At 41.4% G+C, this 24,124-nt stretch overlaps 1 protein-coding gene and 1 pseudogene across 10 annotated transcripts in view; both read left to right on the top strand.

The window, feature by feature from the left end:
• The window catches only part of SENP1 (SUMO specific peptidase 1), a 69,143-nt gene extending 45,219 nt beyond the window's left edge, over positions 1–23,924 (top strand). For 9 of the 10 annotated variants that reach the window (XM_009180625.2, XM_009180630.4, XM_031650441.1 and 6 more), the window contains 5 exons: positions 11,322–11,525; positions 12,370–12,449; positions 13,370–13,454; positions 13,978–14,073; positions 15,069–17,235. In XM_009180625.2, coding sequence (XP_009178889.1) covers positions 11,322–11,525; positions 12,370–12,449; positions 13,370–13,454; positions 13,978–14,073; positions 15,069–15,131 — 528 coding nt within the window. In that variant the 3' untranslated portion in view covers positions 15,132–17,235. Of the gene's footprint in view, positions 1–11,321; positions 11,526–12,369; positions 12,450–13,369; positions 13,455–13,977; positions 14,074–15,068; positions 17,236–23,745 lie in introns of those variants that run through there. The other variant, XM_021922259.2, reaches the window with a different exon arrangement.
• Positions 3,996–4,945, top strand: LOC108580966 (annotated as a pseudogene).
• Positions 23,925–24,124: the final 200 nt, after the last annotated feature.

Raw genomic sequence — 24,124 nt, 5'->3', positions numbered from 1 at the left:
GTTTCTCAGTTGTGAACTATCAGTCTTCTTTTGCAAATGATTTGTCCTCTGTTCAATTCTCTTCTTCCCTCAAGTAGATATTTTCATTAATAATCATTTATCTTCTTTTTCTGTTTCCTTTTTTATAAGATGTATTAAAACTTTGTCCAAAATAAGTGACTGATATATTGTTCTTACCATTTTATAAACAAAGTACCATACTTCGTAGGCTTTCAGAGTTAAAAAGGAATATAAGAACCAGGAAGTAAAAGGAATCAGATTCAGTTTATAAGGAAATTAACACCCAGAAATCCTATTTTTGGAATATGTATGGAAAGCCGTCCCTGTTCCTAAAAGAAAAGTAGACCACAGTACCTATTCATACAATAGGTTTTAAAAAAATTTTCATAAATGGATTTCTCTATAGGTGAGTTTGGTTAAATTCTGTACAACTTCAAAGGACTAATGATTGACAGGATTAATATAATAAAACGTCTCAAAAATGGAATGTGGGAACTGGCTGCCATATAAAGAATACCAAAGGAGGCAAGAAGACTGTTAAAATCAAGACACTGTAGATGGGGATTTCTATACTGGGTCAGGAGATTAGTTATTAATAGAAATATCTAATTAAGGAAGGGAGGATGGAGTTAAAGCGAGGAGAAATTACGCTGGGAGCAGTGGCTCATGCCTGTAACCCCAACACTGGGAAGCTGAGGTGGGAGGATTGCTTGAGCCAGGCTGTCGAGGCTGCCGTGAGTTATAATTGTGCCCCTGCACTCCACTCCAGGGTGGGTGACAGAACAAGACTCTGAGACCCTGTCTCTTTAGAAAAACAGAGAAAGGAAAAATAAGTTGCAAAAGTAGAAGTAGATTGAAACAGTCAAGAAACAGAAGGAAATATTTTCAAATGGGTGTCATTATTAGAAACTATGCATTAATTCCTGGAGATTGAATTGGATGACTTCTGGAATCCCTTCCAACTTTAAGATTCTAGGTTTATTGTCCTGAGTACTGCTTTAGGCTTTGTGTTTCTCTTTATGGCCAAATGGTTCTCCTTTGAGGGACTAAGGATTGTTTTAAAAGACATCAGATAAATTTAGAAATACATGGATATAATTTAGGTATACAAGTAAATAAAACTGACTTTTGCTTCTGGTCATGATAAAGGAAACAAGATTTACCCTTTCAGCTTAACTAGAAAATTAGACAAAACATGAAGCAACAATTTTCAGACATTGGGTAACAGGTAGTACCAGGCAGTGATCCCTGAGGGAAGGGAAATAAAAGGGATGCATGCTATAATATCCCCAGCTTTCTAGGGTGGGGTGTGTGTGTTGTGAAGGAGGGACTGGTAGAGCCTGTGCAGGGGGGCTTCCCTCCAGTCTTTGGCTGAGTACCAATTTGTGCATGTATGAGAAGAAGCTACCGGAGGCTGGAGAAAGAACCACCAGAAAGAAGGGATCAGCACAGTTTTAGAGCCGGCACAGGTGTCAGTAGTTTATGTTCCAACCAGTTAGAGTAGAAAAACCTCCTAAGTCACAGGGCATTGAATAGAATCCTCAGAGGGGTATTGCCTCAGAAATAGGGTGAAACTGACCCTAGAATAAAACTGACCCTAGAATAAAACTGACCCTAGAGGATTACCTGAGGCCAGAATAAAGGCTGCTCTGGACCCACCATCACAAAGCCTAAAAACAAGCCTCAAAAGCCTGAAACCGATCCAGATAACCTATATCCCAGAGAAAAGCCTAACAATATTTAAAGGAATACAACAAATTCCAGCAACAACAAGGCCCAACATAAAATTTGCAATATCCAGCATCCAACTAGAAATGACCAGAAATACACGAGGAAGGAAAGTACAATTTATGATGAGGGAGAAAAGAAACACCCAGAAATGACTAAAATAATAGAATTAGCAGACAAGGATATTTAAAAAGTTACTATAAATATCTTCCACATATTCAAGAAGTTAGAAGAAAATGGACATCATGAGGAGAGAAATGGAAGATATTTTTAAACAAGACTGACATTGAATTTCTAGAAATGAAAAGTATATCTGAAATAAAAATACATAAGGTAGTATTAATAGTAGATTAGACACTTCATAAGAAAAAATTCGTAAACTTGAATAGCAGTAGAAACTGGAATATGAGACACACAATAAAAGTCAAAGAAAGATGTCAAGAGCATCAGTGAGCTGTGGGATTATACCAGACAGGTTAAGCATGTAATTGGAGTCCCAGAAGGAAAGGTGGGGGCATAGGTGGTGTTAGAAATTTATTTAAAGAAATAATGATGGAAGATTTTTCAAATTTGAAAACTGAACTGACAAGTTTGAGAAGTTCTCTATACCCCAAGTAGAAGAAACATCATGCTAAAATACATAGTAATCAAGTTGCTGAAAACTGGTGATAAAAATACTAAGTGCAACCAGAAGGAAAAAGGCACATTAAGTACAGAAGAACAAAGATAGGTATAACTGTCAGAAATAATGTAGGCCAGAAGACAATGTAGCTACATCTTTAAAGTACTGCAGAAGAAACAAATTTGTCAGTAGAAATTCTATACCCAGCAAATATATCTTTCAAAAAATAAGGCTGTACTTTTCCAGACAAACAAATGCTGATAGAGTTCATCACCAGCAGACCTGTACCAGAAGAAATATTATGTGTTCTTCAGGCAGAAGAAAAATTGTGAATGGAAATGTCAGTCTACACAAAGGAATGAAGAGGAGTGGAGTTGCTCTCATTTTTTTATATGTCTAGAAGAGAGGTGACTAAGGCAGAACTAAAACAACATACTGTGGGATTTATAATATATAGAAGTAAAATATCACAGCACAAAGAAGGAGACAAAATGGACAAATATACTATTGGAAGATCCTTATACTCTACATAAAGTGGTATAATGTTATATGAAGGTAGACTATGATAAGTTAAAGGCATAGTAAATCATAGAGTAACCACTAAAACATAAAAATTAAAAGCAAGATATATTTACTAAGCCAATAATGGAGATAAAATGGAACTTTAAAAATCCAAAAGAGTTGGAAAGAAGAAAAAAGATAAAAAGGACAGATAGAACAAATAGGAAAAAAGAGCAAGATGGTAGATTTAAACCCAACCACATTGATGTTAAATGTAAATTACCTAGGTCAGCATTATCCAACAGAAATATAATGTGAGCCACATATTTTAAATTGTCTAATAGTTACTTTTAAAAAAGTAAAATGGGCCGAGTGCAGTGGCTCATGCCTGTAATCCCAGCACTTGGGAGGCCAAGGCGGGTGGATCACTTGAGGTCAGGAGTTCAAGACCAGCCTGGCCAACATGGCGAAACCTTGTCTCTACTAAAAATACAGAAAATTAGCCCGGCATCATGGTGTGTGCCTGTAATTGGGAGGCTGAGGCAGGAGATTCACTTGAACCCAGGAAGCAGAGGTTGCAGTGAGCCGAGATCGTGCCCCTGCACTCCAGCCTAGGTGACAGAGCAAGACTCTGTTTCAATTTAAAAATATACACATATATAAAAAATGTATATTTAATATATGTTATATATAAATAATATATTTTTATATAAAAACATATAATATAGACCGGCCACAGTGGCTCACGCCTGTAATCCAGCACTTTGGGAGGCAGAGGCGGGTGGATCACCTGAGGTCAGGAATTTGAGACTAGCCTGACCAACATGCTGAAACCCCGTCTCTACTAAAAATACAAAAATTAGCCAGGTGTGGTGGCAGGCGCCTGTAATCCCAGCTACCCGAGAGGCTGAGGCACAGAATCGCTTGAACCCGGGAGGTGGAGGTTAAAGTGAGCTGAGATCACACCACTGCACTCCAGCCTGGGCAACAGAGTGAGACTTTGTCTCAAAAATATATATATATAATATATAATATATTAATACATATTATATAACATATATAAAAATATATAAAATAATATATTTATATATGTAATATATATTTGATTTATGTATATGTAATATGTAATATAATATATCAAATATATATTTTGTATATAATATATAAAATAAAATAACATTATTTAACACAATATATCCAGAATATGTCATTTTGGCATGTAGTCAAAATACTATTGAGATATTTTACCTTCTCTTTGAATGTGCTATGCAGTTTACACTTATAGTACATCTCTAGTTGAATTAGTCACATTTCAAGTGCTCAATAGTCACATTTGGCTAGTGGCTGCCTTACTGAACAGTATAGGGTAAAGAAACATCCAATTAAAAGGCAGAGATTGGCTCTCCTTGGGGAGGCCAGCAAATTTCCAGATAAAGGGAGCTGGTGGGCAGGAAAAAGGCATGCAGCGGCCCTCTTGAGCCAGAAGAATAGCTGCTGACTGATGCCTGGGGGACCAAGCCCATAATTGTGGAGCTGAAGCTGCACTGTGTCCATTGCTTCAGTCTGACCTTTGGGGAGCCTGCACAGTTCTGACCTCAGTTAGGAGCTGAGGGGAGAAATTTGAGAATGTTTGGCCCTGTGTAACAGCAAAAGGATTCATTGGTGAGGGTGTCTGGCAGGTATCCGTAAAGATAATAAGATGAAGGGAACATCGCTGTTTGGAAAGTGTCGTGATACGATACACGAGTTGTGCTGCCTCTGTGGCTGTAAGGCCTACCGCCTTCAGAAGTCAACCTGTAGCAAATGTGGCTCCCCTGCTAAGGGCAAGAGAAAGTATAACTAGACTGCCAAGGCTAAAATAAAATACCACTGCGACTGGTTGAATGAAGCACCTAAACATCGTATACTGCAGATTTAGGCATGGACTCTGAAGGAACAACACCTACACCCAAGAGGGCAGCAGTTGCGTCATCCAGTTAATCTTAAGAATTTCAGTGATTAGTCATGCAATCAATATTCTGGTTTTTTAAAATGTATATATGTTAAACATATGTTTATATGTACATGTTATATTTATATTACATATATGTGAAAGGAGGCAGAGATTGTCAGATTGGATTAAAAAGCTGTCTGTAAGAAACCATTTATTTATTATTTATTTTTGAGATGGAGTTTTGCTCTTGTCACCCAGGCTAGAGTACAATGGCGTGATCTTGGCTCACTGCAACCTCAGCCTCCCAGCTTCAAGTGATTCTCCTGCCCCAGCCTCCTGAGTAGCTGGGATTACAGGCACCTGCCACCACACCCAGCTAATTTTTCTATTTTTAGTAGAGATGGGTTTTCACCACGTTGGCCAGGCTGGTCTTGAACTCCTGATCACAGGTGACCCACTGCCTTGGCCTCCCAAAGTGCCGGGATTACAGACGTGAGCCACTACGCCTGGCCAAGAAACCATTTTAAATGTGAAGACATAGGTTTACAAAAGTTAAAGGACAGAAAAAATATACCCGGCAAACATGAATCAAAAGAAAAAGTGACTTATTAGCATTATACAAATTAGATTTCAGAACAAGGAATATTATCAGTAATAGAGACATTTCTTTTGTTTGTTTGTTTTTTTTGCTTTTTTGTTTTTTTTGAGACGGAGTCTCGCTGTGTCTCCCAGGCTGGAGTGCAGTGGCGTGATCTCGGCTCACTGCAAGCTCCACCTCCCGGGTTCACGCCATTCTCCCGCCTCAGCCTCCCAAGTAGCTGAGACTACAGGCGCCCGCCACCACGCCCGGCTAGTTTTTTGTATTTTTAGTAGAGACGGGGTTTCACCATGTTAGCCAGGATAGTCTCGATCTCCTGACCTTGTGATCCACCCGCCTCGGCCTCCCAAAGTGCTGGGATTACAGGCTTGAGCCACCGCGCCCGGCGACATTTCTTAATGATAAAAGGGTCAGTTCATCAAGAAGGCTTAACAACCTAAATATGTACACACCTAATAACAGAACTTCAAAATAGGTGAAGCATAATCTGATAGAACTGAAAGGAGAAATAGACAAATCTATTACTATTGGAGGTTTCACTGCCTCTGAGTAATGGATAGAATAAGTAGAAAATCAGTAAGGATGTAGAAGACTGGAACAGTTAGATCGATCCTATGCACCCAAATATTTGTACACCAGAAACACTTTTTCCTCTATTCAGCCCTCTATGCCCTATCCTACGTGGAGAAGCAGGATAACTGGAGCATTTCCTGTCTCTCTATTATTTTCCCTCCAAGACCCTGTTCTCCCTCTCATTCCTTGCTGTCAGTTTACATGGATGAATTGGAAAAATAGCAAGCTGACATGTCTCTTTTTTGGGGAATGGGTTCTACTCTATAAACACATATTAGTTATTACCAGTTGTTTCCAATTGAAAAAGCATTGGACTGTTGGAATACAGTATTTCTAACTTCACCAGCTAGTGAAAGGCCAATGAGAACCAAACTCATAGGAAATATGGGGGACAGGAGGATAGTGAAGGAGGAATTAAGATAGAATCTACATAGCAGACTGTAATTACATTGAAGCCACAGCTAACCAGGCAGACTAATTACCTATTTGGTAAGCTTCATCTCTGAAAAGGAAGAGATGTCTCTCGGCTGTTCAGCATCACAATAGCCTAGTGTATAGAGAGCATATTCTTACTTGATTGGTAGTATAAAATAAGAAGTAAAACTTTATAGTGAAGTACCAAAGTCACCTGATTTTTATTGCAGAATCAGAATCTGGAACCAGAGCACTTGCATTTTGATGAACATTCTTTTTTTTTTTTTTTTTTTTTTTTCCCGAGTCAGGGTCTCACTCTGTAACTCAGGCTAGAGTGCAGTGGTGTGATCATAGTTCACTGCAGCCTCAAACTCCTGGGCTAAAGTGACCCTCCTGCCTCAGCCTCCCAAGGAGCTGGGACCACAGGAATGTGCCACCATGCCTGGCTTTTTTGTTTATTTTTAGTTTTTAGAGAGAAAGTCTCACTATATTGCCCAGTCTGGTCTCGAATTCCTGGCCTCAAGTGATCCTACCACCTTAGCCTCCCAAAGTGCTAGGATTGTAGGCAGGAGCTCACGCCCAGCTTTGTCTAGCATTCTAACTTTCAGAATATATATATATATTTTTTTATGGGAATGGGGGGAATTGGTAGTGGTCATAGTTTGATAATTGTTTCCAAGGAGTAGTTAAATTTGAGTGATGCTCAGTAAAGAGAGGAAACAGCTTGCAAAACATTTAAGTTCAACTAGACAAACCTAGCCTTAGGAATAGGTTTTCCTTAGAGAATAAAAGCTGATTGCATAAGAAGGAAAAAAACTAGACAAAATGAAATAAATTAGTTAAGTGAATATGATGAATCCACCATGTGCTTGTACACTTATGTGTGGAATAAAATGATCAGAACTAAAGTTTTTTTTTTTTGTTTTGTTTTTGTTTTTGAGATGGAGTCTCGCTCTGTCGCCCAGGCTGGAGTGCAGTGGCTGCATCTTGGCTCACTGCAAGCTCCACCTCCCGGGTTCACGCCATTCTCCTGCCTCAGCCTCCCGAGTAGCTGGGACTACAGGCACCCGCCACCTCGCCCAGCTAGTTTTTTGTATTTTTTAGTAGAGACAGGGTTTCACCGTGTTAGCCAGGATGGTCTCGATCTCCTGACCTCGTGATCCGCCCGTCTCGGCCTCCCAAAGTGCTGGGATTACATAACTAAAGTTTTCTAACATGGCTCTTTGGCATCCAGATTATTATGGTTTATCTCTTTGAAGTGTTTCTCAATAGAACTAGCGTTGATTAACCAGGGATTTATGGAAGGTCACATGGAGAATAGTAGTTATTCTCCATAAATGACTCCATTAACATGTTGCTTGCCTTTCTCTAAAATTTTAGCTATAATTCTGATAATTTGTTCCTTGAATTGGCATGTGAGAAAAATTCTGTGTGCATGTTCGCAGTGAGGGAAATCTGCCTTTCTGGTTTCTGTAGTATGACTAGGTTAACTCCTATGAGTGAATGACCTGACCCACTATCAAATGCTGCTGTTCAGTTAGTCTTTTGGACTTTGTGGTTGACAAGGGTAAATTTAATTTGAAAATCAGAATGGGGAGGTCAAGGTGAAAATCTAGAGAGGTAAAATTGGAAAAACGGCTTTTGTCCCCCCAAAAGTTGTCTTAATCTCTGCTCAGAAGTATTGTCATGCGCAGGCCTTTTAGAACATTTTTTCTCAAGCTGATTAGACGGGTTCAAGGTATAAGCATGAGAATGGCTAAAAATCAAGACTTTACTGGTAGTGAAATATTTCTAAAAACATGAGAAAACAATAGTTTGGCTGGTTTACTGGGGAAGAGGGAAGATGCAAATAGCATCGGTCATTTATGTCATTGTGGTAACATACAGGAAAAGGGGATTGGATCCTTAATTTGAAAACACTGTAGGCGTTTCTCTGAAAGAAAAGCTTTTTTCAGCTTCAGCCTGGCAGCTCTTCAAATAAAATATCGGAGGAACAAGGCACTATAAACAACCCACCGATCCCTAAACATGACTGCATAGACAAGTAGATGCTTATGGCCAAGCCTGCAAAGGCAGCAGGAAGGGCAGCTCCTTAAGCACCAAGAGCCACAATGAGCAAATAGAGGCAAGTGTGGGTCCCAGAAAAGGTGACAGGTGGACTAATGTTGACAGTAGTCCTCAGATTGTGGTATATTGGTGAGACAAACAGCAAGCACAGGGCTGATCTACTTTTAGCTCCTTATTTCAAAGGGAATTTAGGATCTGCTGGTGCTAAGAGAGTCTTGTTTGAGTAAAGGGCTGTTGCCAACTTGGCGTAGGGGACCGTTGTCTTCACAAAATGCAAGCAAATGCTGTGACCATCACTGCTCCTCTTTCATCTTGAACACTGTGATCCCTTCTCTCATTTCTTTTTCCTTCATCTTCAGCCCTCCTCTGTGAGATGACATGTAGGACTTCTTTGTTCTCTCAGCTTGTTTTTTTGGTATGATGGTGTCTTGGCTGAACTGTGGCAATTTTCCTCATTTGGATGGAGTAATAGCTAAAAAATTGAGGAGAAAGACTTGAATCTAAATTCTGTCTCAGATGTCAGATTTACATTCTCAGCTAATGTGGGGAGCATTGAGGTCACCAAACTCCCTCCTACTGGGATCTAGGGGAAATGAAAAAGAACCCAGATCATTCCTTAGAGCTAATTAACTAGTTGACTTTGGAGGAGGCCATTTCCCTCTCAGTTGAGAAACTTTGGTTGGGTGCAGCAATGGAAGAGGAATTCTCAAAGGGAACAGATACCGTGCTGTCTGATCACTGGGGTTCTCTGTTCTTGTTCAACTGTGTTGGTCCTGAGCTTTCTAGTGAACCCTCTCAAGTTGAAAAAACAAGCAAAACTCAGGCTGTGTAAGTCCAGCTAAGCTTCCTTGGTTTCTGGAACTCTTTCCTCTTGAAAAATAGAATAGTGATGTATAGCATGACACTCATTTATGTCATTCTTTTTTTTTTTTCACTTCAGACTTACAATTCCAGAGGTAATCTCTGATAGATACCTAGAGGAGATGTATCTCCGTGGCTGTCAGGTGCTTCACCATCCTTATCTCTCTGCCTGGTCCCTTTCATCTCCTGCTTCAGTCGTTATTTCTTGTTGGAGTATATAAGCTGTCTGCCCCATGGAAGGTTTCACTTACAGTGACTGGCAGGTCATTTGCTTATGTCTTGGGTTGAAGGGCTTACCCTATAACGTGGCCAACATTATAAGATGGGTAGAAGGCCAGAGGAATCAGTGAATTCCTTCTTGCCAATTTTTCCTCATTAGAGAACATAGTTTACAGCCTAGAAATCTGTACTTGCTGAGAAGATCCTACTGCATTTGTGGCTGCCTTTAGAAACCTAGAGGCATCCTTTAGCACCATTATCCTGAGGGGCAGAGTTAGATTGGAAACTTATAGTTGAGAAATACCTGATTCTAATTGTGTCTTGATTAAGTATCATTATCTATAACAACTGAGCTCCAGTTATCTGTTGTGCATCACACTAGGCAGAGAATAAGCCATAACCTGAGTCCTTTGGGCTGACTGGGCCTGTTGCTCAGTCATCAGAGCTGCAGAGAAAACAGTGTCTTTCTTCAGTCCTAGCCTTTCCCACCTCAGAGTTCTGCCTCATGGCGAGTGTGGTTTCCCACAGCTGCCTAGGCATCCTCATCTATAGGCCCTTTCTCTGGTCTAGACCATGCTCCGGTGTGTTCCTGGCAGTGTTCCCTGCTGCCTACCCAGTATGTCGTTGCTTACTGTTGGGCAGTAGCTCACTGTTCTGGCATCCTGGTGTGTAAATATTTGTCAAAGAACAGGGGCATTTTCCCATTCCCCAAAAAGCATTCTGAAAAATGTGCCTGTTTTCTTAGTCATATTTCCAAGCCGTGGATCAGTTAGCCCATTCATTCCTTGCAGTTGACAGACACTGGCGTGACCTCAGCTGGCCACATAAAGTAAGTATGCAGTAACTTCCGGCACAATAACTTTCAGGTTTTAGTACCAAGAGTCCTGGACCTAATGGAACCATACACAACAAAGTCACTATTGGAGAAGATGTTGTTTCATTAACAGAAAGAATCACACATCTCCCCACTCAGGCATTGTAATTTCTTTCCACACTTGATAGTGAAGGCATAAATGGAATCAACAAAGATGAGAAAGCTAACCATATAGATTCTGGGGTAGAACTTTACTCTTCATGTTTGTGACTTGACTTTTAGGTCTCATATAAGGTAGGTTTTTATGCTTCCATGTGTGCCTTTATATAAAGGTGACGTTGCTGAGCTACTATCAGTTTACAGGTGTTTTTCTAATATAATTGATGGCTTCTCCTGTCACTTAGTTCTACTTGAGACCAAAAGAGTTTGCCTCTGCAGGATGGGTTATTAAGTTGAAAAGGCAGTCTCAAACCGTGGAGCAGAGTTTTCCATCTTTGTGCAAAACCATGTGGCTCTGATATAAAGTGTGAATTCTTGATTTTAACTTGACTAACACTAGGCTCTAACTGAGCTCAGTATCTACTTAAATTGCTATCACAGTTCCAGTAGGTAAAGGTAACTGCTAATGTACCTTATTAAACTGTTTGCATGCCTTCCTTTCCTTTTCTATAAGCCTCACCTTCTAACATCCCTGTCTTTCTGCAGTCTTTTGACCTAACCTTCAGTCTTCTTCAAGCCTCGCCAGCGTCTGCCCATTTGTACTCCCAACCCCATAATATATGTCAGCTTTTTCTCTTTTCACTGTTTATAGCACTTCAGCCTTCCCCCTTCTAGTCAGAATTTGATTTAGAGAAATGAGTCTGTTGGATGTTGAAGACTTAATTCAGTTTGTTAGGAAACAGTTACATATGCTATTCAATGCAGCAACTGCAACTGCTTTGAAAGGCTAGGCCTGAGTGTCTATTCTAATAGGTGTAACTTCTTCCCACAGATCATCAATTTCTACATGAATATGCTGATGGAGCGAAGTAAAGAGAAGGGCTTGCCAAGTGTGCATGCATTTAATACGTTTTTCTTCACTAAATTAAAAACGGCTGGTTATCAGGCAGTGAAACGTTGGACAAAGAAAGTAGATGTATTTTCTGTTGACATTCTTTTGGTGCCCATTCACCTGGGAGTGCACTGGTGTCTAGCTGTGAGTACCCCTTTCATTTTTGATAAAATGTAAAAGCTATGTAATTATAGAACACACAAAGGGTAGTGAGTAGTAGTTCTACATTTTCCCTTGATTGTTGAGAGAAAGAGTGTTTAGTAGTAGGTTGACTAAAATCAGATAGATCAATGAAGTTCCTATCAAGATTGGGATATAGATTTTGAAGAAAGCTATGGAATTTCCTTTTCTGGAAATATTTAAAAGAGAGTTATAGGGTGTCTAAGCAGTCTTAAAGGAAGGCATGGGGGAAAAAAGTGACTTATTAATGATGCTGCCACTCAGATTCTGTGACTGTTATTTTCAGCCTAATCGTGACTTACCTTGCATACTTGGTAACTTAATATTTTTATGACTCTGTGAGCATTAGCTTAATGTGTTAATAAAACTGTTTCACAGTCTGTTTTGGATTACATTTGAAAAGCATAAAGCTAAAAGGAACTTCTCAATATAAAGAAATAAAACCCAGAATCTGCTCACCATCTTTCTGAAACTGTGGAAATGATTTTGAGATACTCACCTTATATTCCCTGAAAATCATATAGTTTCTTCACTGTTGCCCACTTTGCAGAGGGAGAGAATGAACATTAGGAAAAGGCTTCACAGCAGTAATGGGGCCACCCGTTGATCAGTGCCATCATAGTTTTATGTGAATAACCCCTTCATTTCTTTTCTCTGCAGATTAAGCATAATATAATGCAAAGTATCAGTCAAACTTATCATGATTTTGTAGGAAGTCTGGCAGAAGGTTCCAAAGGGCAGGAAAGGGAAAAGCTTAAACCAATTTTCTTCACTTCATAAACACCCAGATTTTTTTTCTTATTCTCAGGTTGTGGACTTTAGAAAGAAGAATATTACCTATTACGACTCTATGGGTGGGATAAACAATGAAGCCTGCAGAATCCTCTTGTAAGTAGGGAGTTGAGGACAGAAGAGTTTGATATCGGGTATATGTGGTGTTTTTCCAGTAATAGAACTCAGTTGTTTGATACCTTCAGTGGAGTGATTGATAAAATCTTCATATTAAGTAAAAATGCATATTTTGTGTCTAAGTAAGTTTAGTTTAAAAACAATACCAAAGTAAGCCCTAATGGGAGCAATTACTATCCTAATGCACTAAAATATAGACTAGATATAAAGATATAGATGCTACTTAGAAATCATTTAATCCGACCTCCTCATTTTTCAAATGAAGAGACCAAGGCCCACAGAGGTGCCTTTGATTTGCCCAGGTCCTATTAGTTAGTGGCTCAGGTGGAAACCAGAATGCAAATCTCTTTATGCTCCACCTGTTTCATTTTCCAAAACACCTATTCCTCACTGTACCACTCTGATGGCCAGGAGGAAGTAGATTCCACAATGGTAAACAGTTTGCACTTAAGAGTGCTCTATCGAAGGTATTCTCAATACATTGTTGATTTGGATTTAATTTTTACATAGGAGAACCAAGCTAACAATAGTAAATAAATACCTCAGTAGTGCCAGAAAAGCACTTTTCTTCCATTAGATTGAGTTCTAAAGGACCATATAAACCAAGGAAAAGATAAAAAGAATCATTCCTCAGAAGGAATGGTAGGTAGAAGGAGCTTAACTATTATAGGCAGAGGTCATGTTCCTTTTGAGTTGACAGAGTGGACATTAGAAGAGGCAAGCTCAGCTCTGGAGAAAACTGAACAATCCAGGGATTCCTTGCCCAGCATTATATACTCTTTTCCTCAGAAGAGCAGATGAAACAAATTTGTTCCTAGGGATTGTCAGCTGCATTCTTAGTGTGGTAGCTGTCATCCATGTTCTCCACTGCTTGTCTCATTCTCTCCTGATACCTTTAGGCAATACCTAAAGCAAGAAAGCATTGACAAGAAAAGGAAAGAGTTTGACACCAATGGCTGGCAGCTCTTCAGCAAGAAAAGCCAGGTACTTTTCATCTTGATGAAATAAAAGTCCTAAGAGTAGGGTATCTGGGGAGGAAAGAATTTTACTGCTTAATCCCCAGGGACCACCTGTCTCAGTGTCTAGCCTGACTTCAGCTTGGTTGGTTGGTTTCTGGGGGAGGATAAATTAAGCTATCCGTAGGAAAACAGTGTGTTTCTTATGTAGAACTAGATTTGCTAAATGCCCAGATATTTTCCTAAGCTTTTCACTCCTAAGGGGAATGTTTGCTGATTATTTGGCCTCTGGGGGAGGGAGCAGTTTTTATACCTTTAGGTGCCATGGAAGTCTGAGATAGTCTCCAGTGTGATTACTATGAAGTACATAGACCTGACTGGAATGTTACATTTTGTTTCTTTGAGCCTCTGTTGTCCTGACTGAGGGGGCCAGAGTCATCTGTTTATAATTTAGAGAAACCTGTATAATTTATATCGTTTCGTTCTTATTTTTAATCTAAGAAGGAGAGAAGCTTGGAAAGATGTCATTTTTGTTTTTGTTGGTCTTCCAGGAAATTCCACAGCAGATGAATGGAAGTGACTGTGGGATGTTTGCCTGCAAATATGCTGACTGTATTACCAAAGACAGACCAATCAACTTTACACAGGTGAACTGAGCCTTCCATAGGGAGCTCTAGGATTACCTTGTCTCCAAGCTGCCCTGTAGATGTTTTTCTCTCCAGTTCTCTTTAGGGGCCTCTGCCCTAACCTTTAGCGTGCTTCAGCCCATGATTCATAACACTGATGGTTACTGCCTGAGCCACATCACAAAAGAAAGAAAATTAGTGATAAGCCACGTCCTGGATTACCACACCTCAGTTATTGTAGTAAAAGTTTCCTGGTCAAGAGCAGAACCTTCTCTGCCTGTCTCCTCTACCTACTGTAACTTCTAAAGAGAACTGGGACCATAGCAAGTTTCTTTAGTTCCCTTGCATTCCGTTAGTAGTCAGGTTTGGGAATAGGCCATACCTCAATCTCTTAGTGTAATTTGTTATGCTGCCCCCTCCCCTGACCCCTCACTTGATGAATCTGGTCAGTCTTCTCTTAGAGAGTGATTGGTCATTTCTGTCCATGTGGTCCCTCAGACCAAAGTGGATTGAGACTAGAGATTATGGTTTATTCTGATGTGTCCTCCACTTAAGTCTTTTACTTCTGTTTGAATCAGTGGCTTTACCAGATTTTTCTACCATAGCCCTTTGTCTAGACCAGCCTGAGCTGACTCTTGAAGTTCCCTTAATTCTTCTAAAAAGTGAATTTTTTATTTTTAGGCCTAGGCTCGTATCCTCTTAAAAGTTCAACATAGAGGACTTATTAGACACCATTCTCAAAATTCTTAGAGACATGTGGGCATAGCCTAGGGATTCCTGGAAATACCCAGTGTAACTTCTAAGGCTATAACAATGAAAAATAGCAATAGAAATCACAATAGAAAAAACAATGAAAAGAAAAAAACCACATGTAACCAAGAATGAATAATTTAAAAGACCAGAAATACAACTGAGACTGTTTGTTGGAAACCTCGCAAAAGAAAGAAGTATGGGGAAAGGAGTATTAGGTCTAGACAAAAGCATTGAAAATTAAGGGTGTCTCTGTGTCTCTACAGCAACACATGCCATACTTCCGGAAGCGGATGGTCTGGGAGATCCTCCACCGAAAACTCTTGTGAAGACTGTCTCAGTTAGCAGACCTTGACCATGTGGGGGACCAGCTCTTTGTTGTCTACAGCCAGAGACCTTGGAAACAGCTGCTCCCAGCCCTCTGTTCTTGTAACACCCTTGATCCTGGACCAGGCCCTGGCGAGATGCATTCACAAGCACATCTGCCTTTCCTTTTGTATCTCAGATACTATTTTTGCAAAGAAACTTTGGTGCTGTGAAAGGGGTGAGGGACATCCCTAATCTGAAGAGAGAGACTGCTTTTCACTTCTTCAGTTCTGCCATCTTGTTTTCAAAGGGCTCCAGCCTCGCTCAGTCCCTAATTACGGGACTGAGAAAAGCTTGGAAAGAATCTTGGTTTCATATAAATTCTTGTTGTTAGGCCTTACTAAGAAGTAGGAAAGGGCATGGGCAAAAGGTAGGGATAAAAACCACCAGCATATACAGGACATACACACACACCCACACACACACACAATTTTCACGATGTATAGTCAGGAATGTGACTGTAAACTGGATTTTGGGGCACAGGCATAAGTCCCCTCCTCCAGGACCTTTCCTATTTATATGTCCCTATACAAAATCCACCTGCTTTTATACGTAGCTGTTTTATCATCTGTAGCTTCATCCTATCCGGAGGCACAGCACATGAGCCCTGGACAGGTCCCAAAGTTCCAAGCAGTCCTTTCCTTAAAAGCAGGGGTTTGCATGTGCTACCAACACATGATATGGGGAAGACCCACCCAGGGAGCGGTTTCAGTGGCGCAACAAAGCACCACTTTTACTGTTGCCTGCTTCTAACCAAGAAGAAGAAGGACCTTAGTATTTAGCATAAAATTCCAGCGTTGGATGAATGCAGGTCTAGTTTGGTCTGTGGCTAGTTTAAATATGTTTCTAACCACAGAGAATTTCATATGTATACATATATATACACATATATATGTATATATATGTATAAAATTTCACAGGGATATGCTATTTTTTTCTTTTTTAAAGACTGAATGTGTTCACCATTTAGCCTGTAGATTTATTTCCATTTTCCAAATTCCAGCACACAGAGATCCCAGCCCCTATGAGTAGGGTGTTTGTGGACTACCTAATGGAATATTTTGAGGCCTGGATGAACTTTGCCATATGGGTAGAGGTTACAGAGGGGGATGATATTTTCAGCTAAAAAAAAACGGGTGGAGCTTGGACTGATCAACTTGAGATTTTAAAACTGCTATTCCTTTTCTTTCTAGCATCTCTCCCCACCCTCTGAGAGCTCCTCAGGCTTAGATAGTGAAGTGATCAATGCCAGTGTCATTTTGTACTTAAGTTCCAAAGTAGGAACATTTTATACTTTTTTCTGTATTGTAATAGGTAGTTTTGTATGAAATCTTTTCTCCTCTCCCCTTGTACCGCATTCTTTCCAGCATTGTGCTTTTTCCCTGGGCTTATTTGAAAATTTTACTGTTTTATACAAGCTTGTTTAGTACATTTTTCTATGTTTTACCACAAGTTACAATTTGAAAAGAAAACTATTTTTTTTAAATATTCCATTGTTAACTGAATGTTACTGTTTCCACTCCAGCAACTACATGTCCTACCTTCAACTGCCTGCCTTTTGGGGAAAGACCACCTTTTGTGTGCTTGTTTTCTCTCTCTCTCTTTCTTTCCCTTTCTGTTTCTGTCTCTCTTTATTTTTCTTTCTTTTTCTTTGTTTTGAGTTTTCTGTAGGAAATAAATAGCTTTCTATATATGAGTTGCTGGGGACCTTCACATTCTCTTTTAGAAAGCTGTGGCATGCAGGCTCATTGCAGGACTCTTGGAATATTGTCTAGTTCTTGGTATTTACTGTATGTAAGCAACAACTTGAAAGGTGGCAATATGGTATAGATTTGGACTATAAATCAAAAGACCTTTTTCAGGTTCTTTCACTATTGTCTGGGGGACTCAGAACAAGATTGTTCTCTGTATTTATTGTTTGTCCATTTAGATAACATCTGTCTTACCTTCCTCACAGACTTTGTACAGACCAAAGCAACAAGTATTTATTGCCATGTATAGCAGAAAATGAAACATGCAACAAAAGCACTTTGAAAAATATATAAGGAATTGTTGAGCCTGTCTGAATTTGGGCCCCCTTTCTGACTGATGCAGTTTTGCACAAGGTAGAAGTTAGTGACCCTGAGACCATCTTACCACCCTGGACCTGGTCCAAATACAGACTTACACAGTGGACCATTCTTTCCTGAGCTAGCCAACAAGATCAGGAGTAGTATCTGGAAACTTTCCCCTTTGTTTAGGGGTAGTCTTTGATGACCAGGAAAAAAATATATATTTCTGCATTTTATGGCCCAAAGGCATGTTATTAATGTCATGTAATTTGCTTTAAACTAAGTAAGACTTTTTTTCTCCTGTCTTCCCCTTTCTCCTGTGTTCAGTGCTCATATTCACCTGCCTTCCCTAAGAAAGGAATATTTAAGGGATGATACGCACTAGATGCCAGCTATAGAGATCTCAACAGAAACCATAGACCCAAGAATCACTCTGAGACCCTGAACAGAGAATACCAGATAGACCTTTCTTATCCATTTGAGAAACACATGGTCTGAGGCACAGAGGCTAGTTACATCCCATTTGTCACCTGGGACCCACCATTGCTCCAAGGAGTCCTATTTAGGGTTGAATGTAAGAGTACTTTTCCCTCATCCAGCCTGGGGAATTTGTGTCAACTGACTCCTCTGTATGAGATGCTTCATACTTTTATGTGGAATTAATTTCTGTATTCTTTAGCCACTGTAATCATGCTGGCATCTTCTACCCACTGCCCCCAGCAGTGTTAGCACCAAGATCCTGAGGTAGAAACACAGATAACCTAGAAAAGCACTTCCACCAACCCCGTCCCATAGCCTGTCCATTACTGCCTGGTTTTACATGGCCCTTAAGCAGCTCTAGTGGGTAAAGGGGGAAGAGTTCACTTAAGAGCCCCAATGTTTTTAATGTTGCAGCTTCTGGTCCTGTGCCATCCCTCCGGCTTTTAAATATGTCTTGCTGGAGTAAGAGAGAGGACTGACACCTGCGGTTTCTTTTTGTTTGGTCCACCTGGATGGACTAACATGAGGTGGAATACGATGCTTTCACCCTGGGAGTTCACATACCTAAGAGAGTCGGAAAAAGAGGTGTTAGATTATTAGGCCCTATTGTTAAACAGGCCACGTGCTAAACTCCTGGGAAGGGTACCTTATTTCCCTGCCCAGGAGCAATGCATCCACAGCTTGGAATTTCAAAAATACGGGAAGGGACAAGGCTCATCCCAGCATCCTTTATTATAGTCTAGGGCCTTGTTTTACCTGTACTGGCTCCTAACATCTGTCTACTAAGAAAACACACTACTATTCCCAGCTTTGAAGGTGGAGAAGGAAACATGGGACAGAGGGTTATGCGGGTCACCTGTTAAAATAAAGGATACTTACACATACTTCCTTTGTGGGAGAGAAAAGAGTGGCTAGGAGGCTTTGAGCTGGAGAGGGACCTTGAGGAAATGTTATTGCGGGCTGTCTCTTTGGCCTGTCAGGGAGATGGTAGGGATAATTCCAATTGTGTGAATGGTTGGACCAGGTGTCCGGGGGTCTTATCAAACTCTTAAGATTCTGGAATGGTATTAAGCGCCACAATGCTGCTGGGAAAAGGAAGTCAAGGCAGAGATTCAAAGTTAAATTTTTAAGGCCACTGGCTTAACACTGGCTTGGTTTTAGAGTTAAGGCGACAAGACCTTAGCTGCAGACTTTTCTCCATTCCAATCTAAGGAGTAGCCATCAATTCCTTCCTTCTGGAGATTGCCTTATCCTTTGCAGAACACAAGTGCTAGGAAAGGAAAAAGTGTGGGAGAGTGGCACACAAGAAGTCCAGAGTTCAGTCCACTGGAGACCCCTCATTCAATTTACTTTTATTCTTTTCACAAATACCTACTGAGTAATCATATGCAAATCCCATCTCTTTGATGCCTTCCCTGATAACATGATCTTAAAATCTCTCATCTGGACATCTGCAGCCCTTATAATCAGAAAATAATATAAGTCCACATTGTCTTTGTATTGTAATTCACCGTTTGCATCATGAATGGACTGAGACATGTAGCCACCAAGGGCAGGTAAATGATTTAGTGCTTTTCTTTCGAACCAGGAGTAAAAGCTGTTTCTTTCTGGCCTGCCAGTGATGAGGTAGAGGTAATTATTCAACATTTATTTAGAAAGACAACATCGTGGGCCAGGCACAGTGCCTCACACCTGTAGTCCCAGCACATTGGGAGGCTGAGATGGGAGGATCACCTGAGCCCAAGAGTTCGAGATCAACCTGGGCAACACAAAAAAAATTAAAAAAAAAAAAAAAAAGTATTGTGGAGGGTGGAGGAAGGAGGACTGCTCATGGCAGCCTGCAACCTCCTTTGTGGTCCCAAATGGTTCATCTCTGGCCTCAAACCTAATGCCTCACTCTACCCTTAACAAAAACATCTTCCTCAGCATTTAGCATGCTCTTTGGGGTGGGTGGGGGTTCTCAGTCTCTATCCCAGGGTCCTCATGGAAGTATTTTCTCTAACTACACAGCTTTCTGTTAAATACAGTTTCCTCCATCCTTTTTATTTCCGGTGATATTGTGCATCCCTCATAGATTGAGACTCTGAGTCTCTTACTTCTAGGAAGCCCCTTAGGCTAGGTATTTTACAAGCATGTGTTTAAGCACTGGGCTTAGGCACCCTGAAGAGTAGAGTGAAAAGATGGTTTGACTATGGAAATAAAAGGCACCTTGTCCTCAGGGTTTTATAGCCTGCTGACCTTGTTCTGAGGATCTTAGAGTCTGTATTAGAGTCTGTAGACCTTATAGTTAACTAATTTAGGAGGCTAAGCAAACACCAAGCAATACACCTTATCAAGAAGGCAGACTCATAGCCTTGTAGTTCCATACAAAGCTAGAAATAGAGGATGAAGGGGCAAAGGTGGAGATTAGTCAGGGATAATGTTGCCTTTATCTGCCTGTCTATATGATTCTTCCTAATTTTTAAAAAGTTGACTTATTTAAAATAAACTGTGGATCTTGCTTTCTTGCTTTGACTGGAAACTCCATGGTAAAAAGGACTTGGTGGTGTTTGTCTCTCTGTCCCCCTGTCTCTATGACTGTTTGCTCTGTCTCTGTGCCTGTGTCTCCTGATCCAAGCTGGACCAGTGATTGGATCCTCGGTGTGGTCTGGATTTCTGAGTCCACCCCTTACCCAGGAGTCTGAATACTGTTCATTCATTTATTTCATCCCATATACCTGGAAGTGAAGACTGGAACGCAAATAACATGCAAATTTGTGGCTCTTTGGCACTTTTAAAAACCAAACCTGTCTGTGGAGCCTGCCAAAGAACTTTCCTGAGGCCAAACACACCAGTCAGGACTTCCAACTCACCCTGCTAACTGTGGCCTTGTATTCTTGCTCCTCTCCTGCACCCCTTTCTTCTCAATATAACTTCAAAGTGAAGTGCTTGCCACTTTTCTACCTGTAAAACTCACACTCATGACAGTAAAACATAAGAAAGCACCAACTTCTCAAAAATCTATTATTTTGGGGGAACAGTTTTCTCTATGTTGGGTTAGAAGATCATCTTCTGGTCCCCAGGATGTTCTCAAATTCTAAGGTTTTCTTTTAGTCATGGTTAAGATTTTGAAGCCAATTGAATATGGAGTGAGTAGGGAAATCTTCAAGCCACGTTCACTCTTCTGATTCCTGAATGTGGTTAAAGATAGCTGTCGAATGCCTGGGCCTGCACTGGGTATCACCAGGCAGGCAATAGACTGTCCCTGAGAATGGGGACCTGGACCTAACCATGAGTCAGAGTCAGCCTTTATCCCAAACCACTCCCTGGGTACCTGGTCTGGTCTTGGGCTCTGCAGAAAGTTACAAAGGGAAGGGGGTGGGGTGCCTGTTCCTTGAACCCTAGGAAAAATATTTCACTTCCTCACCTTCCTGTGCCTCATTTTTCCGTTGTCCCATCACTAGCCAATCATCTCTGCCTGTAAGAGTCAACCCACCGCTTTTCCAGTAGCATCCCCTACCACTCTCCCCTGTCCACTCTGCCTCAGCCACAATGGCCTCTTTGATGTTTGTCTAAGAAGCCAAGCTTGCTTTTACCTCAGGGCCATTCTACTAAAGGCTTCCTCTGGGCTCTGGTGGAATGTCACCCTATACCCCAATTCTCACACCCCATAGCTTTCGTACCCTCAATTTTTCCCCACAGTACTTAACAGCATCTAACTATATTACAAGTTGACCCTGCCTTATCTGAAATGCTTGAGACCAGAAGTGTCTCAGATTTTGGAATATTTGCATTATACTTACCAGTGGAGCATTCCAAATCTGAAACCCAAAATGCTCCAATGAGCGTTTCCTTTGAATGTCATGTCAGCACACAAAAACATTCAATTTTGGAGCATTTCAGATTTGGGATGCCCAACCTGTATTAAATGATTTGTTTTATCCATCTCTCACTAAAATATCTGTTCTGGTCATTATATATTCCAGGTGCCTAGAATAGCTGAATGAGAGAATAGTTGAAGGGATGAATGAACTCCTGTTATTTAGCATCTTTGACCTGTGCTTCACTTCCGTCATGAAGCCTCCACCCTATTCCAAGTTCTCGCCTCTTTGTGTCTAGTTTATCATACTTCCTACCTCAGAGTCTCTGCCTTCAAGTTCATCGTCCATTTGTCAGTTAAGAGTTGTTGTCTTCAAATAGTGTTAATGATAATATAAACATTTATTGAGACCTTGGCCTGAGACTTATATGTGAATTACTTTATATGTATTACTTCATTTAATCTTCACAAATCTATGATGTAGGTGTATTATTATCCCCATTTCTCAGATGAGAAAATGAGGAGGATAAGAATTGAATAATTTCCCCAGAGTCTCACAGATTTTCAGTGACAGAAACAGGGAGCATATGACTCCAAAACCCCTAAAAGTGCAGGAATCTGCTGCTTCCACATGGCCACACGACTTCATCTCAACAGGAAAAACGCCTGACCTAGACTCCATGGGGACTCGACCAAAGTGAAACCAAATAAGATAGGCATCTCCACACCACCAAAGCCAGAGCTTGGTTCTCAAAGTCATCTCCTGCTTTTCTCTTGTGAGCAGGATTGAGGTCCTTATTTGTCTTTTCATCATAGTTTGGAGATCAAGGGGAATGAGAAGGTCCCTCTGCCATTGGGTTCATTTTCTCTTGGCTTCTCCAGACAGGGATAACAAGGAATTCTCCTCACCTCTCCCATGACAACCCTTTCCCGTCTGTTCTTTTTCTTTTTGGCTCCTACTTTCATCCTCTGCTCTTGGCTGCGCACATTAGCAAACCTCTTTTCCCTCGAGGTCTCTAGTCTGAATCCAGAAAGGGGAAGCCTAGGGATTGAAGGTGGTGAGGTAGGGAGATACCAAGTGGATTCAGCCTGTCCCCACCGAGGGCCTCAGCAATCCAGTGTGCCAGGTGGTGGCCCTCTCTGGGGATGACCTGGGGACCTATACTTGTAGGAATTTGGAAACATTTCTAGTGCTCCATTTTATCTTTTTGTCTCGGTCTGTGTCTCCCGCTCTGTCTCTTCAGCAGGGAGTTTCCTCGGCTATTCCTACTGGTTTGAGAATGTCAGGAATGCAGAGGCTTGTGCCCTCCCTCTCCTCCACCTCCCACCCCCATACACGGAGCCCCTCTGCCCTGAAGAGGCGGAAGTTAGTTCAGCTAGAGGCTGAGGGGGAGGGGTGCCGCCCTGTTACCAGAGAAGGAAGACAGCACACACTCTGGCTCAACCCTTCCTCCCACCCTCTCTCCTATTTCATCCCCAAAATCAGTCTGCCACTTTCATCTTCCTCTTCAACAGACAGCCTTTCCCACCCTCACCCCTCACTGGAGGCCTCTCTTGATGGTAATTACTCCTAATTGTTTTCCCTTGGCTCACGAAGCCTTTCCTTGCCTGCCCTGAGCCAACAGCTCTCCTGTGTCTGCTCAGAAAATGGGCTCAACTCGCACGGAAAGAGAGGCTAGCCTCTTTGGGCCTCAAAACCCTGGCTTTCTAGATCTAAATCAAAGGGGAGGCACCCACTTGGGTTCTCTCAAGGCAAACTGCAACAGAGAATAGTGACCAAAACCCCAGCAGCAAGGTTTCCTGAGGAGCTCTGAGCATTTCCCTGAAGATCTCAGCACCAGAGAAGGTCCTTTGGGTCTGGCTAGGAAAGGGAACTACAGGACTCTTGAATGAAGTCTCCAAGCCCCACAGTTCTGGCCTTGGTGATGTGGAGATGCCTCTCTCTCATCAGCCATTCCCCTCCTCACCAGAGGACCATCCTCCACCTCCCATACCCCTCAGTTCCATGTGCCATCCTACACCCCAGCCAATAAGGTGAGGAGGCCTTTCCCCAGAGCTTGAGACCATCTCACATCCCCTCACTCACTTGGTCATGCACACACAGGCTGCCTTTATGTTGCTCCCTCCTGGTAGCCCCTGCTTCCTTATCGACACCACAGTAACTGGTGGTAGGGGTGAGGAAGGAGGGTGAGGATCATGGGTAGTGGGGTGGTGAGGAAGTATATACACTGTCCCTTTCTCTTTCAGCAGGGCTACTGATCCTGATTCATTCTACCCTCAGAAGAAGGTCCCTAGTGGTCTAGGGCTCTGGAAAATCCTGTCTACCCCCAGAAAAGGATTTTGTGATATCACTGAGAGAGAAGAGGACACAGAAATATTTTATTTATTTATTCATTCATTCAATAAATAAATATTTAGTGAATGCCTACTGTGGTGCTGGAAACTTTCTGCATCTCTTGGCCTAGGCATGTAACACTTTGCTCTAGCCCCAGCCTAAAATATCCTGTCCCAGGGCTCAGTTTCATGGCACCTGGCAGCCTGAGCCACATCGCCTTCCACCCACCTCCACCCCAACTCATTGCTGCTTTGTGAAGCTATAAAGCTTCTTCTAGTGGGCAAAACAGCT

The sequence above is a fragment of the Papio anubis genome, chromosome 9 (genome assembly GCF_008728515.1).
Source record: "Papio anubis isolate 15944 chromosome 9, Panubis1.0, whole genome shotgun sequence".
NCBI classification, from domain to species: Eukaryota; Metazoa; Chordata; class Mammalia; order Primates; family Cercopithecidae; genus Papio; species Papio anubis.
This window is presented reverse-complemented; position numbering and strand designations above follow the sequence as displayed.